Genomic DNA, 14,559 nt, shown 5'->3' with positions numbered 1-14,559 from the left:
GGTTGTGGGGTTAAATTGATGCAGTTTATTAAGGCTAAAATTTCACGCCATCTTGCTTGAATGTGCTTATCCAGGTTTTGCATGCATTTGCGACCGAAGGGGCCCACTGTACTAAAGTGCGTGACATATTGAATGCTTCTAATGTAAGTCTTAGCAAACTTTTCATTTTTTTCCGACTCTTAATGTTTTGGTAGTTTTTTTAACTATATTGTCTGGAGAATGTTCTTGAATTGTTCATCATGAAATTTTGTCATATCCTGATGATCTTATATTTTTATCTTTGCTTAGTAATAAAAAACACACATTTTAGTCATGAGATACTTGTTCATTTTAGTTTCTACTGCATCAGCCTTATAGATTTTTTTCTTCTTCTCTGTTGTTGCCCACAACTGCTGAGTTTCTAGTAGTACTGACTACTGATCACTCTGGTCCTTAATAATTGAAAACTTTTTTTCACTCAGATCAAAACCCATGCCATTATTTGGCATTTAGTAAAAAAAATGTTAGCTATCTCTAGAGAAGCGCAAAGGAATGTTTGATTAGAAGAGAGCGAGGTTAGTTCTAAAATTTAATAAATAGGTTAACTCAATTGCTGGCCATGCCGCCCATCTTGCAGGTTTGGAGTGCTTATAAAGACCAGAAACACGATCTTTTCCTACCTTCAAATGCTCAATCTGCTGCTGCTGGAGTCGCTGGTCTAATTGAAAACTCTTCATCCAGACTTACTTATGCCCTTACAGCTCCCCCACCACATTCTGGTCCTTCAAGACCTCCTGCTTCAACATCTGACTCAAATGGGAAGCAGGATCATCCTTTTTAGAACAAAAACTGAAGACAACCTTAGTCAAGAAGCATATTGAATGTTATATTTACTCATTGTATAGCATACTGTACAGTTCAATAATTTTATTTTATTATTATTTTTTTTTGGCCTACTGACTATTTCTCAGGGGTACATAATCAGGTAGTGATTGCAATTTTCTAAGAGAAAAGTGGAAGGGGTTAATTTATTTGCTTTGCCATGTAAAGAGGAATTTAATACCTTCTGTAAATTGAGTTTGATCTACTGCCCAATTTTCAATATAGAGGTGAGGTGAGGTGATTGTGTGAAATTCATCAATGCATAATATTTCATTCGCAAGTTACATGTTAATTGTTTTTCCGCATGAATTTGTAATGGGTTGTAAAAGCTGTAGTACCGCAAACATTTTCCTACAGGCAAACCATGCATTAAAAATTGTTACAAATGATCAAATTTGAAGGGGGGTTAATTTTGCGTACACTTGACCTTTCATGGTAATAACCATCAATATATATATATAATTATTGTATCTTGAACGTGTAATATTTTTTGTACAAAATGGTTGAATACTACAATCAATAAAAACCAACAAGCCATAATTTGATGATGTTAATAGCAGAGTAAGAAAATCATCTCCAAAAAGCGAAAATTTGATAGTCAAGGACAATGTGAATCAGGAGACTTTTTAGCATGAATATATTGCCCTAGATCTCAGGTTTCCCTGGTTTGATTAACAAATTGTTTGGAGTACCATAGAAATTTGGTGATCCAACCCTTAAAGGGGCTCTCACTTATCTAAGGAGATAGGTGAACAGCCCAAAACCTATTGGGGAACCATAAAAATTCTTTCACAATTTACTACCAAAATTGCCAACAATCTGGCCAATAAATTGCCAAAGCTTTTGTTATATTAGACCATCTGAAATTTACAGTCCCCCCCTAGCTAGATTTTTCTTGCCAAACAGATGACAATTATTAAGGAAAAGGAAACTAACATTTGGCTCATTAGAAATAAATGTTGGGAATTTTCATGGGAATTGCAAGCTTTAAATTTTTTTGACTGTCATCTTGGGACGTGGAATTCAATTTCTCAAGGCATCCTTAACAAATGAAGTCATCCATTACCTTAAGCCTTCTCCATATCCTTTATACTGCATTGAATGGAGGCTTAAAAATGACTCGGGCTTGAAAGAGACAAGTTACAAGGACAAGGGCAAAAAAGATTCCTAGGTTTTGTGGATAAAGAATATATAAAGTAAATAAATAAAAGACAGTTCTTTTTGGACTACAAGAATAATATAGGACGCTTAAAAAAACAAATTAAGAATATGATTTTGGTTGCAATAATTGCTTGATCACTTTCATTATTATTGTTCTTTGTCTCTGTTATTTCCATCTATTAATTTTGAGCCTCCCACCAAATTCCCTAGACGCAAAGATCTTCGAAGAAGCAGATCCAGATTCCAGCGCTAAGTCAACAACATCTCCAATATCGGCTTCTGTTTCTATTTCATCTAGATCATCATCTACATCTTCTTCTTCTTTTTCTTCTGATTCGAAGGCAAATGCAAGCGGCAATGATGGTACGAAGCTGACGTTATTTGATAGCAGGAACTCAGTGGCGTTGAATGTTGATGGCTTTATAAATTGCATGGATGTTCTTTTGAGGGAGGTGCTCATGAGTACATATGTACTACTTCATGGCTTATGCATGCATGCATGCAGAGACCGTACGTGCACTTAGAAGCTAATTGTAACGAAGATTAATTAATAGTGCTACTTCTGCTTCTTGCTTGTTTGTTTTCTTTCTGATTTCATATAATAACATAAAGTAAAAGATAATAGCAGGAGAAAATAAAACAAATTATTATTTTTTTAATTAACTTCTAATTTGCCAGCGAAAGCATAAGAATAGTGGCAAACCATCAAGCGTTTATAATCAATGACACTGAAATTATTGGCCTAGCAAAAAATTAACAAAGATTTCAGGTGCATTTTTCTTTAGAGATTTTGTTTTGAGTTAGATCCGAACCCAACTCTTTTAAGGGCGTTTATAATTAATTATTCCATTTTCTAGCTGGGTCTTGGAATTTTTCTCATCTAATTTTTTTGTTTTGCTTGCTCCTTTTTGCTTGTGCCTTGTTGTGTAGGCCCCCTTTTAGGCCCTTTTTTTTAGGGGTTGCCTGTAGATTTTTTTTTTTTTTTTTTTCTAGTTAATTAATTTTTTTCTATAAATTTATACTTATCCCAAAAAAAAAAAAAAAAACCCACTTCCAAGAGAAGCTGATTGTAATTTTAATTGGAAACAACAATAACTTTTGGCAATCACACAGTGGCCCTTTACTCATACAAGGCGCAATAGAATCAAACGCGGCCCAAATGGATTAGAATGTTCTTTTAGGGTGTTTTAGATGGGCTGATCACTATCAAAGGAGTGAGTCTTAATTAACAGGTCTGGCATCCCCAAAGGGTAGCTTAATCGGTTGTGGACGACGCCTCATGAAACGGAAGTCACTAGTTCAAATTCCCCATCTCATTTTTCTTATGTGGACATGTTAAAAAAGAAAAAAATTAACAAGTCTAGCTAAAAAATGTTGCCTAATTGATAACGTATAGTCCAACCTGTTGACCTCCAAATTAGGCTCATCAAAATATGTGGGAGACTCGAGTAATGCTACAACTTTTTCTTGCGTCACTCCAAGAATAATGTGGTTCTTAAAATCACTATTGGATTTTGATCAAATGATAATTTTAAAAGTCAACTCAGTTTTTTAGGAACACAGAGTGACACAAGAAAGACTTCTAGAATTATCATAAGACTCTAGTACATAAAAGTTTTAAGCAAACTTCCATGCCGATAAAACCTCTCATGACCTCTTTCATTTGGAACCGACCCTCTCCATTTTACTAAATCATTTTATGGTCTATCAAGATTAGATTTTACGAATCTAATAATCACGTTATTTTAAAAAAATTGAATGATATAACACCATATATAAATCGTTGAATTCAACAAAACAAAATTTTAACTGTTTGTGGTAGGTTTAATGTCTTTTTCCGCCCAGTTAACAACTATAATTTCATTAATTTGGACAAGCACCTAACAATATTGAAGCAATGGTATCATCACCCGATCAGAAAATTGACATATACTAATCTTTCTTATAAACATTAATGATACCGAATTCATATAGTGAATGATATTTGCCAAAACCCCTTATCATCACTAAACTCCAATGTGACTTTGATTTTGATAGCACATGAATTGGGCTCCTACACTCTGGTCCGCCTAGCCACGTGGCCCTACCTTATTGCCTTGCTCTGTCTCCTCATCCTCAATTAACATACATCGTTTTTCGGGTTCGATCCCACTAGACTCTTTTTTATTTATTTTTAGGTACTAGATTTTTTTTTTTTTTTTTTTTTTGAATTGATTTGTTTTGTCTTCAACTTATACAATGTTCTTTGCGTTTGGACAGAAAACTATTAAGAAAAGCTTTTGGTATATTTAATAATGTGTTTTGGGGTGTTTTTTTTTTGTTTGAAAATGTGTTCGGGCGTGAAAACTATTTTTGTATTTTAAAGAATATTTTGTGTTTTAAGTTATTTATTAATGTATTTGTTTTAAAAACAAAAGAATAAAAAAATAAACAAAACAAAGTCAAGTTTGAAAAACTCTTTAAAATAATGAAACGTGGGATCTTTTCACCCACCTGAAAAAAAATATTGTTAGGTCAAGGTGGGCTTACTCAATTATAAATAAGAGAGAGAGAGAGAGAGAGAAAAAGAGAGCTTGTAGCAAAAGGCTTTTATTAATTATTGAAAAGGGAAAAAAAAAATGGCTTTTATTATTAGTAAGAAAGCTCGCAGGATTGTTCAAGGCTATGAAAAAAATTATGATCCATGTCTAGTCTAGTTGCTCAAAATCGACGGTACTCGTTTTGAAGTGTTAAATTACCACTTATTATAAAAGTTTAGGCTGATAATAATAAATAAATTTAATCATTTAATTAAGGGTAAATGTATAATAAATCTCTGAGTCAACCCTCCAAAATTTAAATCTCCCTACATTTTTTTTTTTTTCCGAAAATTTAGTCCCTCGGTCAATTGAAATGACAATAAAATCTCTGCTGTTAAAATTTTTTAACAGATGTTAGGGTAACTGAAAATGTACAGTTTTACCCGATTAAAATATTAATTTTTTGTTAATTTAATTTAAAAATTAAATCTAAAAATTAAAAAATATATATTATTAATAAATTTTTTATTTTTAAATTTTTAGATTTAATTTTTTAAATTAAATTAATAAAAATTTATATATTTTAATCTGGTAAAACGATGCGTTTTGAGTTGCCCTAACGTCTGTTAAAAAATTTAAATGGCAGGGATTTTATTGTCATTTCAAGTGACCTAGGGACTAAATTTTCGAGAAAAAAAAAACTTAGGGAGATTAAAATTTTGGAGGGTTGACTCAGGGGTTTATTATACATTTACCCTTTAATTAAATCAAATACTAAACATTAAGTGCAGGTGGAATCAATTTCAAAACCATTTTGAGCTATACCAATCTATAGCATACGTGGAGCAAAAAAGGATAAGCTCCAATTGAATCAATTTTGTTAGCTAGAATATAAATTAAATGATTAAATTTTTTTATTTCTATCAGTTTAACTTTTTTGGACAAGTACTGATTTAGCATAGTATTATAACAAAAGTCCCAAATTTGAATCATGTCTCATTCATTCACCTTTGATTTGACAACTTAGAACGGAAACAAGCTATGCTACCTTTGGCCTTTGCTTTCGGATATTTTAAAGATATCTTAAATCTAAGTCTTTTTCAGATAATCTTGCGAACCAATATATGTAGCTTTTGAGTATATAAAGTCAATACATCATCATAATTAACATCCAAACAGTTATTAGCTATCAACCAGCGTAACCTATAAGACCCCCCTCTCAATCTCATGAGTAATGCATGTCAATATCAAGCATGGCAATTAGTATTGGCAAGCTCTCTCTACTTGACTTTTCTTGTACGTAAATTAAGTAAGCCTATAAATGAAATTTATGAGAAGTAGATGAGAAGCTAGCTTATATTGATGGCTAATCTGAAATTAACTTAATACCGTTAGGTGCACGAGGTTGTCAAATTTCACTTAATTACTTGAGTGGAATTTTGCATACGATGATTGTCAAATTGTCAGCTCTTTTAAGAGCATAGATTTTGATTTGATGCCCTTCATAATTCACGTATTTTGGTTTCCAACACATCTTATCTTATAATTGTCACTTGTCGGTCCATCTGTCGCTTCATGCCTTAGGTAGGCATAATTAAGTGATTCCAATTAATGCCACATGATTCAACATGGGTAACAGGATTTGTTTTTCTGTTATATCTGCTGTTTTAACTGCCAAGCTGTTAGTTTCTAGGTTGGTTGATTCCGTGTTCAAAATACTTTAAATACTTTGGTGTAGTATGATTTAATTAATTAGACAAAAGTATGCTTACGATTTATCATTTAGCTCAAATTTGTGTTCTCTGTTTGAATTAAGAATTTACCAGTTCGAATTAACCTGTTAAAGAAGCAATCTCAAGTTGGACAAAACATGTTGTCCCAAGCTTCGTCCCGAGTCAAATTGAACTGATAGTGTTCCAGAGGTACCAATAAGAGGCAAAACTAGCATTTGGAGTTTGAGGGGTAAAACTAAAAAATAAAAAATTTAGAGAAGTAAAATTCTAATTTGAAAAGGATTATAACATCATTTAAATAATAATAATAAATCTACACTCATAGGTGGCTTTTAACTCTACCATTAGATTTGGGATGGTATTTTATTATATTTTTATCATCCCAAATCCAATGGATAAAAATATAATAAAATACCATTCAAAATCCAATAGTAGAGTTAAAAGCTACCTATGAGTATGGAGAAATGGGTGTAAGGAAGTGGAAGTATATACAGCGTTAGTCCTTCCGGTACATGTGTGTCCTTCCATTTGTCATTACAAGTTAATTCGAACTATGATTGTTTTGAAGATAGTTCAAGTTTGGAAGTGTTGGTCATTCCAATTAAGTTAGTTTGAACTAGACCTATTTCAGAGAACTCCAAGTTTGCTAGAGTTCCAAGTGTTGCAAGAGAAATCTCATATAGAAGAATTATCTAGAGGTTTTGCAGCTACTGCAGTAGAAACAAACGGATTATTTTGTTTAGTACAAGTATGGTGTTCATTAGAAAGGTTTTGTAAGTGTGTCCTACTTGTAATTGGATAGTTTCTTGGGTTTGGCTATCTTTGAATAGTTTAACTTTTAAGGAATTCTTCAAAAGTTTTCACTTCATCACTAAATTATTTGTGTTGATTAATTTACTGTTTATATAATATTTGGTAATCATTTGTGTGGTTAATAATTTTTAAATTTTGCGTTATCTTTTGAACACCTATGTAAGTTTGCAACTCCCCTTCTAATTCTTAGCTAGAGACTTTTAGGCTATATTTTCATAAGCAATGAATGGGGGTAAATTATTTCTGCCTGCACAGCCAAGTTAAATTCTACATATGTTAACTTTTTTTGTTTTTTTCTAAGCCAATAAGGACAGGGGAACATATTCTCTTTATCATGTGAGGTGTTTATATAGATCTAATATATTTGTGTTTTCCACATTTTTGAATTATTTCATTGTGCTTCAATTCTTTCAACTGAGCTAGTATCAGATTATGGATTATTATTTGTAGAAATTGGTGATCCAGTTTGACTATGGGAAACAAGTGCACAAGGCCTAAAGAGGGGTTATGCTATTGCTTGTTATATCGTGTCACTTAGATTACTGACATTCAATTATTATCGGAAGATTGATAAAAATGTGTTCAGGGAAGTGTGGGCCACAAAATTAATTTGTGTTAGACCTTAAGCCACTCTCTCAACCAACAACTTACACTCAGGAAATCACTCCTTAATTAAAAGATAATGAAGTCGGTCCATTTAGATGTACGCTTATTTTCTAGGCAAATGCTTTTTCTTCTTCAAACTCCTTTCCTTCTCCATAGTCAAATATGACTTAAGTATCGGTGTGACCCCTCGCTGGACTCCCGAAAGGACAATATGAGCTGGTTTTTTGTTTTTTGTTTTTTCTTGTTGTCTTGCATGTGCTCTTGATTAAGGGCTAGCTTGACGTGCAATTAATCAAATGGTTCTTTGAAGTTTTAGACTTCAAAGGTATATATGAAATTATATATTTAGGTATATATGAACTGATAGTGTCCTAGAGGTACCAATAAGAGGCAAAACTAGCATTTGGAGTTTGAGGGCGAAAACTAAAAAATAAAAAATTTAGAGAAGTAAAATTCTAATTTGAAAAGGATTATAACAACATTTAAAAAAAAAAAATATACATGGTGGCTTGGGGGGACTTCAAGCCACCATGTGGTTCCGCCTATGGTACCGATGCTCACCATTCCAAGTGTCGCTCTAAGTTGGCTTGAACTTAAGACTTTGAAGTATGGCAAAAGCTGGCGTCCTAGGTACCGTATCATGAGTGGTTCAAACTAAAGAGTTTGAAGTATGGCAAAAGCTTGCATCATTCCAAGGGTTGTTTGAACTTGATCAGTTGAGAAGTACTTAATGACCTTCCAGTATGAGTAATGCTACATATACTCCAACTTCTTTACACTTACTTCTCTACATTCATAAGTGACTTTTAAAACCGCAATTAGATTAAAATATAATAAAATTTCATCATAAATCTAATGATGGTGTTAAAAGCCACCTATAGGTATGAAGAAGTGAGTGTAAAGAAGTGAAAGTATATATAGCATTACTCATTCCCGTACATGTCCTTCCATTTGTCATTACAAGTTCGAATTATGACTGTTTTGAAGAGATAGTTCAAGTCAGGAAGTGTTGGTTGTTCCAAGTTAGTTTGAACTAGACCTATTTCCGATAACTCCAAGTTTGCTAGAGTTCCAAGTGTTGTAAGTGAAATCTCGTATAGAAAAATTATCTAGAGGTTTTGCAACTACTACGGTAGAAACAAACGGATCATTTGTTTACGATAGGTATGGTGTTCATTAGAAAGGTTTTGTAAGTATGTCCTATTTGTAATTGGATTCTTTTATATTGGATGGTTTCTTATGTTTGGCTATCTTCGAATAGTTTAGCTTAAAGAATTCTTCAGAAGTTTTTACTTCGTCACTAAATTGATTGATTTACTGTTTACATAATATTTGGTAATCATTTGTGTAGTTAATAATTTTTAAATCCCGCGTTACCTTTTGAACACCTATGCAACTCCCCTTCTAGTTGGTAGTTGGAGTCTTTTAGGCTATATTTTCATAGCAATGAAAGGGGGTAAATTATTTCTTCCTGCACAACCAAGTTAAATAAGGAAAGTGGTTGTATTGATCAGAAAAAAAAAAAGAAAAAAAAAATGGCACTTGATTCAACAATTTGAGATGTAGTGCTAGCGCTAGCTATACATTACTAAATTCATACAACCAAAAATTTCCCAACATATTCTCTTTATCATGTGAGGTGTTTGTATAGATCTAATATATTAGTGTTTTCCACAACCATTTTTGAATTATTTCAATGTGCTTCAATTCTTTCACCTAAACTTTTATCAGATTATGGATTATTATTTGTAGAAATTGGTGATCCAGTTTGATTATGGGAAACAAGTGCACAAGGCCTAAAGAGGGGTTATGCGTGCTATTGCTTGTTATATCTTGTCACTTAGATTACCGACATTCAGTTATTATTGGACGATTGACTAAAGTGTGTTCAGGGAAGTGTGGGTCACAAAATTAATTTGTGTTAGATCTTAAGCCACTCTCTCAACCAACAACGTACACTCAGAAAATCACTCCTTAATAATTAAAAGATAATGAAGTCGATCGGTCCATTTAGCTAGAGGTACGCTTATTTTCTAGGTAAATACTTTTTTTTCTTCAAACTACTTTCCTTTTCCATAGTCAATTATGACTTAAATATCGGTGTGACCCTTCATTGGACTCCCAGAAGGATAATTTGAGCTTGTTTTTGTTTTTTCTTGTTGTCTTGCATGTGCTCTTGATTAAGGGCTAGCTTGACGTGCAATTAATCAAATGGTTCTTTGAAGTTTCAAACTTCAAAGGTATATGAAATTATATATTTAGATACCCAAACTCATGCCCACTACTTTCTCTTATGCGTGCTTTAAAGAACTTAGGGTTTCCATTAAAAGAAAACACCACTAACAGTTCGTGGACCAAATGATCAGATCTTCGTCTGTAAATAAATGTTTTCAGGTAAAGTCATGACTCATGAATTCAATCTAGCTAGCTCCCATAACACATCCATTATTGCCAACATGCATATGCGTGAATAAAATTCACTTTATTTTACTTTTTTTCTGACGGGGACGTATGAATTGATTGGATAGTACTGCAAAAAGCCCATGCATTATTATTATTATTATTATTATTATTATTATTAGTAGTAGTAGTAGGTAAATATTTAAGGGATTTTGAATTATAATATGATCAGATCTTGTATTAAATGAAGGATATATACGTACCGTGTATTATTATTCAATTATATATATATATATATATTATACAGTGTGGTCTCAATGAATTAAAAGCCACCCCATATAGATATATATAAATATAAATAGAATTGGCTCGATCCCTTGGTTAAAATCTAAAGATGTCGGCACAAAAACATAATTTGAAGGTGGGAAAAGGGGCACGACAAGAAGTGATAAGCACCTTTTGGCTGTAGTTCAACAAACTCAAACCTACCCACATTAACCCTTGCACACGGATTTAAGAGATGAGATATATATGATTAATTGGATTTGTGTATCAAAGTGAAAGCGAAAGAATGATTCAATGAGAAGTCAAATTAGCTGGGGTTGACGTATAACTTGGGCATCCATGCACCACATGGTCTACACGACTATGATCCCCTCTACCTTTGGAATTAATGCAACCATCATTGGTCATCATCAATATCATCATTTCAACTTTGAAGAAACCATTGTGAATCCGTTGGGGAGACCATCTCTTCTCTCTCAATTTTTTTTTTTTAAAAAAAATCAAAATGTTAAAGTGAAGAGATGGTGGGGAGATGGTTTGTAGAATCCATTGTAGCATTCCTCTGAATCAATTGGGTGACTTGTTTGTTTGAATTGCATTTCTTTATAGTGAAAAAGTTGTTACGTTTAAATTAATGCCATCCACTCTGATGTGATTCTAAATCATTGATTGATGAGTCAAGATCCTTAATTATGATTGAATAACTCACTGTTCTAAGGTCACTTGCAGGTAACGAATGGATGGTTCAGTCACTTTATGATTAAATTTTAAGTTAAAATTATATATATATATATATATATATATATATATATATATATTCTTTGTCCAACTTTTATCTCTTTATGGTTGCTATGGCAGGGATTAATAGCCTTTGGAATTTTATTTTTTTAAACAAAGGCTACTACACCTTCCGATAATGGGATAAAGATATGGTATATGGCATTTTTCACTTACTTCTACATCTACTGTAAATACTTAATAAATAAAATAATATCAACACGAATATAGAGAAAATCCCTATATTCTAACAAGAATCTTTTAAACTTTCACTTGAGATATATGATAAAGTCTAAAGATTTCATTTATTCTCGTAAAGAGAGTGTTATATATCACACGTTTATTTCACGTTTATCACACTATACTAACATGATAGAGTTTAGTAATCTTTAAATTAGTCACTATTAAAAAAAAAAAAAAAGCCTCAATGGCTACTAAACCCTACCATATATGTCAACATATGTATCCATCAACCTTTTGATTTTGATTTTTAAATAAAGACTGATCTGAGAGTTGATGGACACTAACACATAATCCTAATAAAATGAAGAGTAGGACGATAATATAATATATAAGATTGTTCTCATTCATAGTTCCACCGTACCAAAAATTGTCTCATATATTTTGAAATTGATGTTTATGATTTGGGTGAGATCAATACTCCTGCCATCTCATACAAATTTTTTTTATTTTTTTATTTTTTTTTTTATTATCATCTGGGGGGAACACTGATATCTCTTCATGCATGCATCATAACCCATCCCAGCTAAGGCTATGTGTCCCTAACCCGGTCTCGCTGCCATACGTGCCCCGTTTTAAGCGATGGCTCTCATCTTCATCTTCCCTTCAATTCGCACGATTTGGATTCTTTTATACCAACTTCAGTTTCCTTATAAAACTTGATTAAACAAGTGCCTTTAGGTATCACCAACTTCGACCACGACACTAATTTCTAGTAATTTATGTAAACTCCGAATAACAATAAAAGCTTCTGGTCTCTGGGGAATCCACGTAGGCTGCATTGCATGAGCCTTATCCGGTTGATGATGTCGATCTGTCTGTTTATCCATTGTCCTCGGTCGGTTAATTTCATTTTACAATTCCTTTAATTATTTACACCGTTTTGTTTTGATGTGTACGTTGCTGAGCATACTGAAAAGTATATATATATTTAAAATGAAGATGATGACAGTCGATGGTGAGAACTGGAAATAGCAATTTCCAGTTCCTGACGCCATGAAACTCCCAACTGAAAACAGAAAACGCACGGGTGAAGCATGCAGAACTGAAGTGAAAGATGTCAATCAGATATGGCCCCAAATAGTTTGCTAATTTTGACGAATCGGGGAATGGGGACAAAACACAGAATGAGGCTCAACAGTGGCGCCCGTACGTGGGACCCGACCACCAGTGACTGCAGCTCCGCTGTCTTGCAGGCGTACGTACTAGGACTAAAAATGTCCGGAAAATTCTGCAATGTGCAGGATGTTGGTTTGAGAATTGGCGATCACCATTTTGGGAATCAGTTAGTTAGTTAGTTTGTTTGTTTGTTTTGTATTTTTTTTTTTCATTTTGAGCTTTAGCTAGCTACTAGCTAGGCCCAGATTCCAGTAATTTGTGTCGAGAGTTTTGAAAACTCAATCCGAGAGTTTGATTTATTGGACTGCAAATTCATTCCATTTTAAAATTTACAAATTCCTCTTATCGGTTCAATACATAAATGCGCACCAAAAAAAAAAAAAAAAACTGTTTGATAATAGTTTGAAGAGGATTTTTTAAATTTTAGTGTGAAAAAAATAATGCAATATGAAGGTGAAACTACATTTTTATTATTGGATATTAAAAAAAAAAAATAGTTTCACATTTCTAAAAATCCTAGAACCGGCAATTTTTGATACAATTTGCAAACTAAACACGAAATTAAAGGATTATGGTTGATGAGTCTGACGGGTTTAATTAAATGGGTTGAGTTAGGGTTGACAGACATAGTTTTATACCTATGCTTCGACATGACCCAAACTCGACATAATAGCAAGCAATTTTTGACATAACCCGTGAATTCGACACTGAACCCAATACAAAACTAGAATGTTAGAGTTGAGAGATTTGACTCATTTAATTAAATAGTCGGGTTAGAGTTGACCTATATAGTCTTAGGGTCTGTTTGACTTTACGATTTTAAAATGTGCGATTTGAAAACATGATTATTAAAAACGTAGTTAAGCATTTTGCAAAATCACAATTTAGCTTTTAAAATTAAGCATTTTAAAAAAAGCACCTATTTACCTACGATTTGAAAAGGCAAATTTGTTGCATTTCCAAATCACAATTTTTTAAAAACTCAATTCCAAACAATTCATTTTTTATGATTTTGTTTAAAATCGCAATACCAAACGCATCTTTATACACATGCTTTGATATGATCCGAACTTTACACGTGAATACAAAGTGCCACCTCAATCCCATCGCAGCCCATAAACATGGTCAATATATAGCCCAAGACCACCCAACACCCAGCCCGCAAAAGTTAGCTCAAAAGATGAGATTTTCCCTCACACTTATAAACTGATCATTAACTCATTCCACAACCGATGTAGGATAATCCTAACAATATCTCACTCACACATCGGGCCTTGGGTCGGAGCAAAAATAACCTATTTTTCCCATGTACTTTTGAACCAAGACTTGTTGGTTGAACCTAGACTCCGATACTAGTTTTGGTTGGTCTTGAGCCTCTCTCAACCCCAAAAACTAGCTCAAAATGCGAGGTTTTTTCTCACACTTATAAACTGACCACCAGCCCATTCCACAATCGATGTAGGATAACCCCAACAGTTCAACTATAAATAATGTCTTTTTTGTATTTACTAAAAGCAAGAATTAGTGAATTACAACTTCAAGGTGTAAAACGCTCATTACCTCAAATGCGGATAGCAAATAATATTTGCATTTATTATCCACATTAACCTCGCGGATGTTGATAGTAATCACATGATGCGGATAATAGTTTTGTTCCCTAAATTTAGAAGAAATTATAGGGAAGCTGCTGCTAAACTTTAGGGGTGGCAATTCGTGTTCGGTGGAGGATTTGGGTCGTGTCAAAGCATGTGTATACACTATATAGATTAACCATAACTTAACTTATTTAAATTAAACGGGTCAAGTCCTTCAACCCTAGCCCTCTAATTTTGTATTGAATTCATGTCGAATTCACGAATCGTGTAAAAAATTGCATGTTACTATGTCTTATGTTGGGTTCATGTCGTATTGAAGCATGAATATAATAATATATAAGTCAATCCTAACTAGGGCTATTAAGTGAGCGAAGCGTCTCGCGAGCAAGCTCGGGCTTGGCTCGTGCTCGACTCGAATATTAAATGAAGCGTTTCGTGAACACGAATCCT

General features: G+C 33.2%; 1 protein-coding gene across 4 annotated transcripts in view; it reads left to right on the top strand.

Annotated features, from left to right (window-relative positions):
• The window catches only part of LOC132165967 (dnaJ homolog subfamily C GRV2), a 33,418-nt gene extending 32,359 nt beyond the window's left edge, over positions 1-1,059 (top strand). For all 4 annotated transcript variants that reach the window (XM_059576688.1, XM_059576685.1, XM_059576686.1 and 1 more), the window contains 2 exons: positions 75-143; positions 617-1,059. In XM_059576688.1, the coding sequence (XP_059432671.1) occupies positions 75-143; positions 617-820 (273 nt within the window). In that variant the 3' untranslated portion in view covers positions 821-1,059. The remainder of the gene's footprint in view (positions 1-74; positions 144-616) is intronic.
• Positions 1,060-14,559: the final 13,500 nt, after the last annotated feature.

The sequence above is a fragment of the Corylus avellana genome, chromosome ca11 (genome assembly GCF_901000735.1).
Source record: "Corylus avellana chromosome ca11, CavTom2PMs-1.0".
In the NCBI taxonomy this organism is placed as follows: domain Eukaryota; kingdom Viridiplantae; phylum Streptophyta; class Magnoliopsida; order Fagales; family Betulaceae; genus Corylus; species Corylus avellana.
The sequence above is the reverse complement of the archived record's forward strand: the minus strand, read 5'-3'. Positions and strand labels throughout refer to the sequence as shown.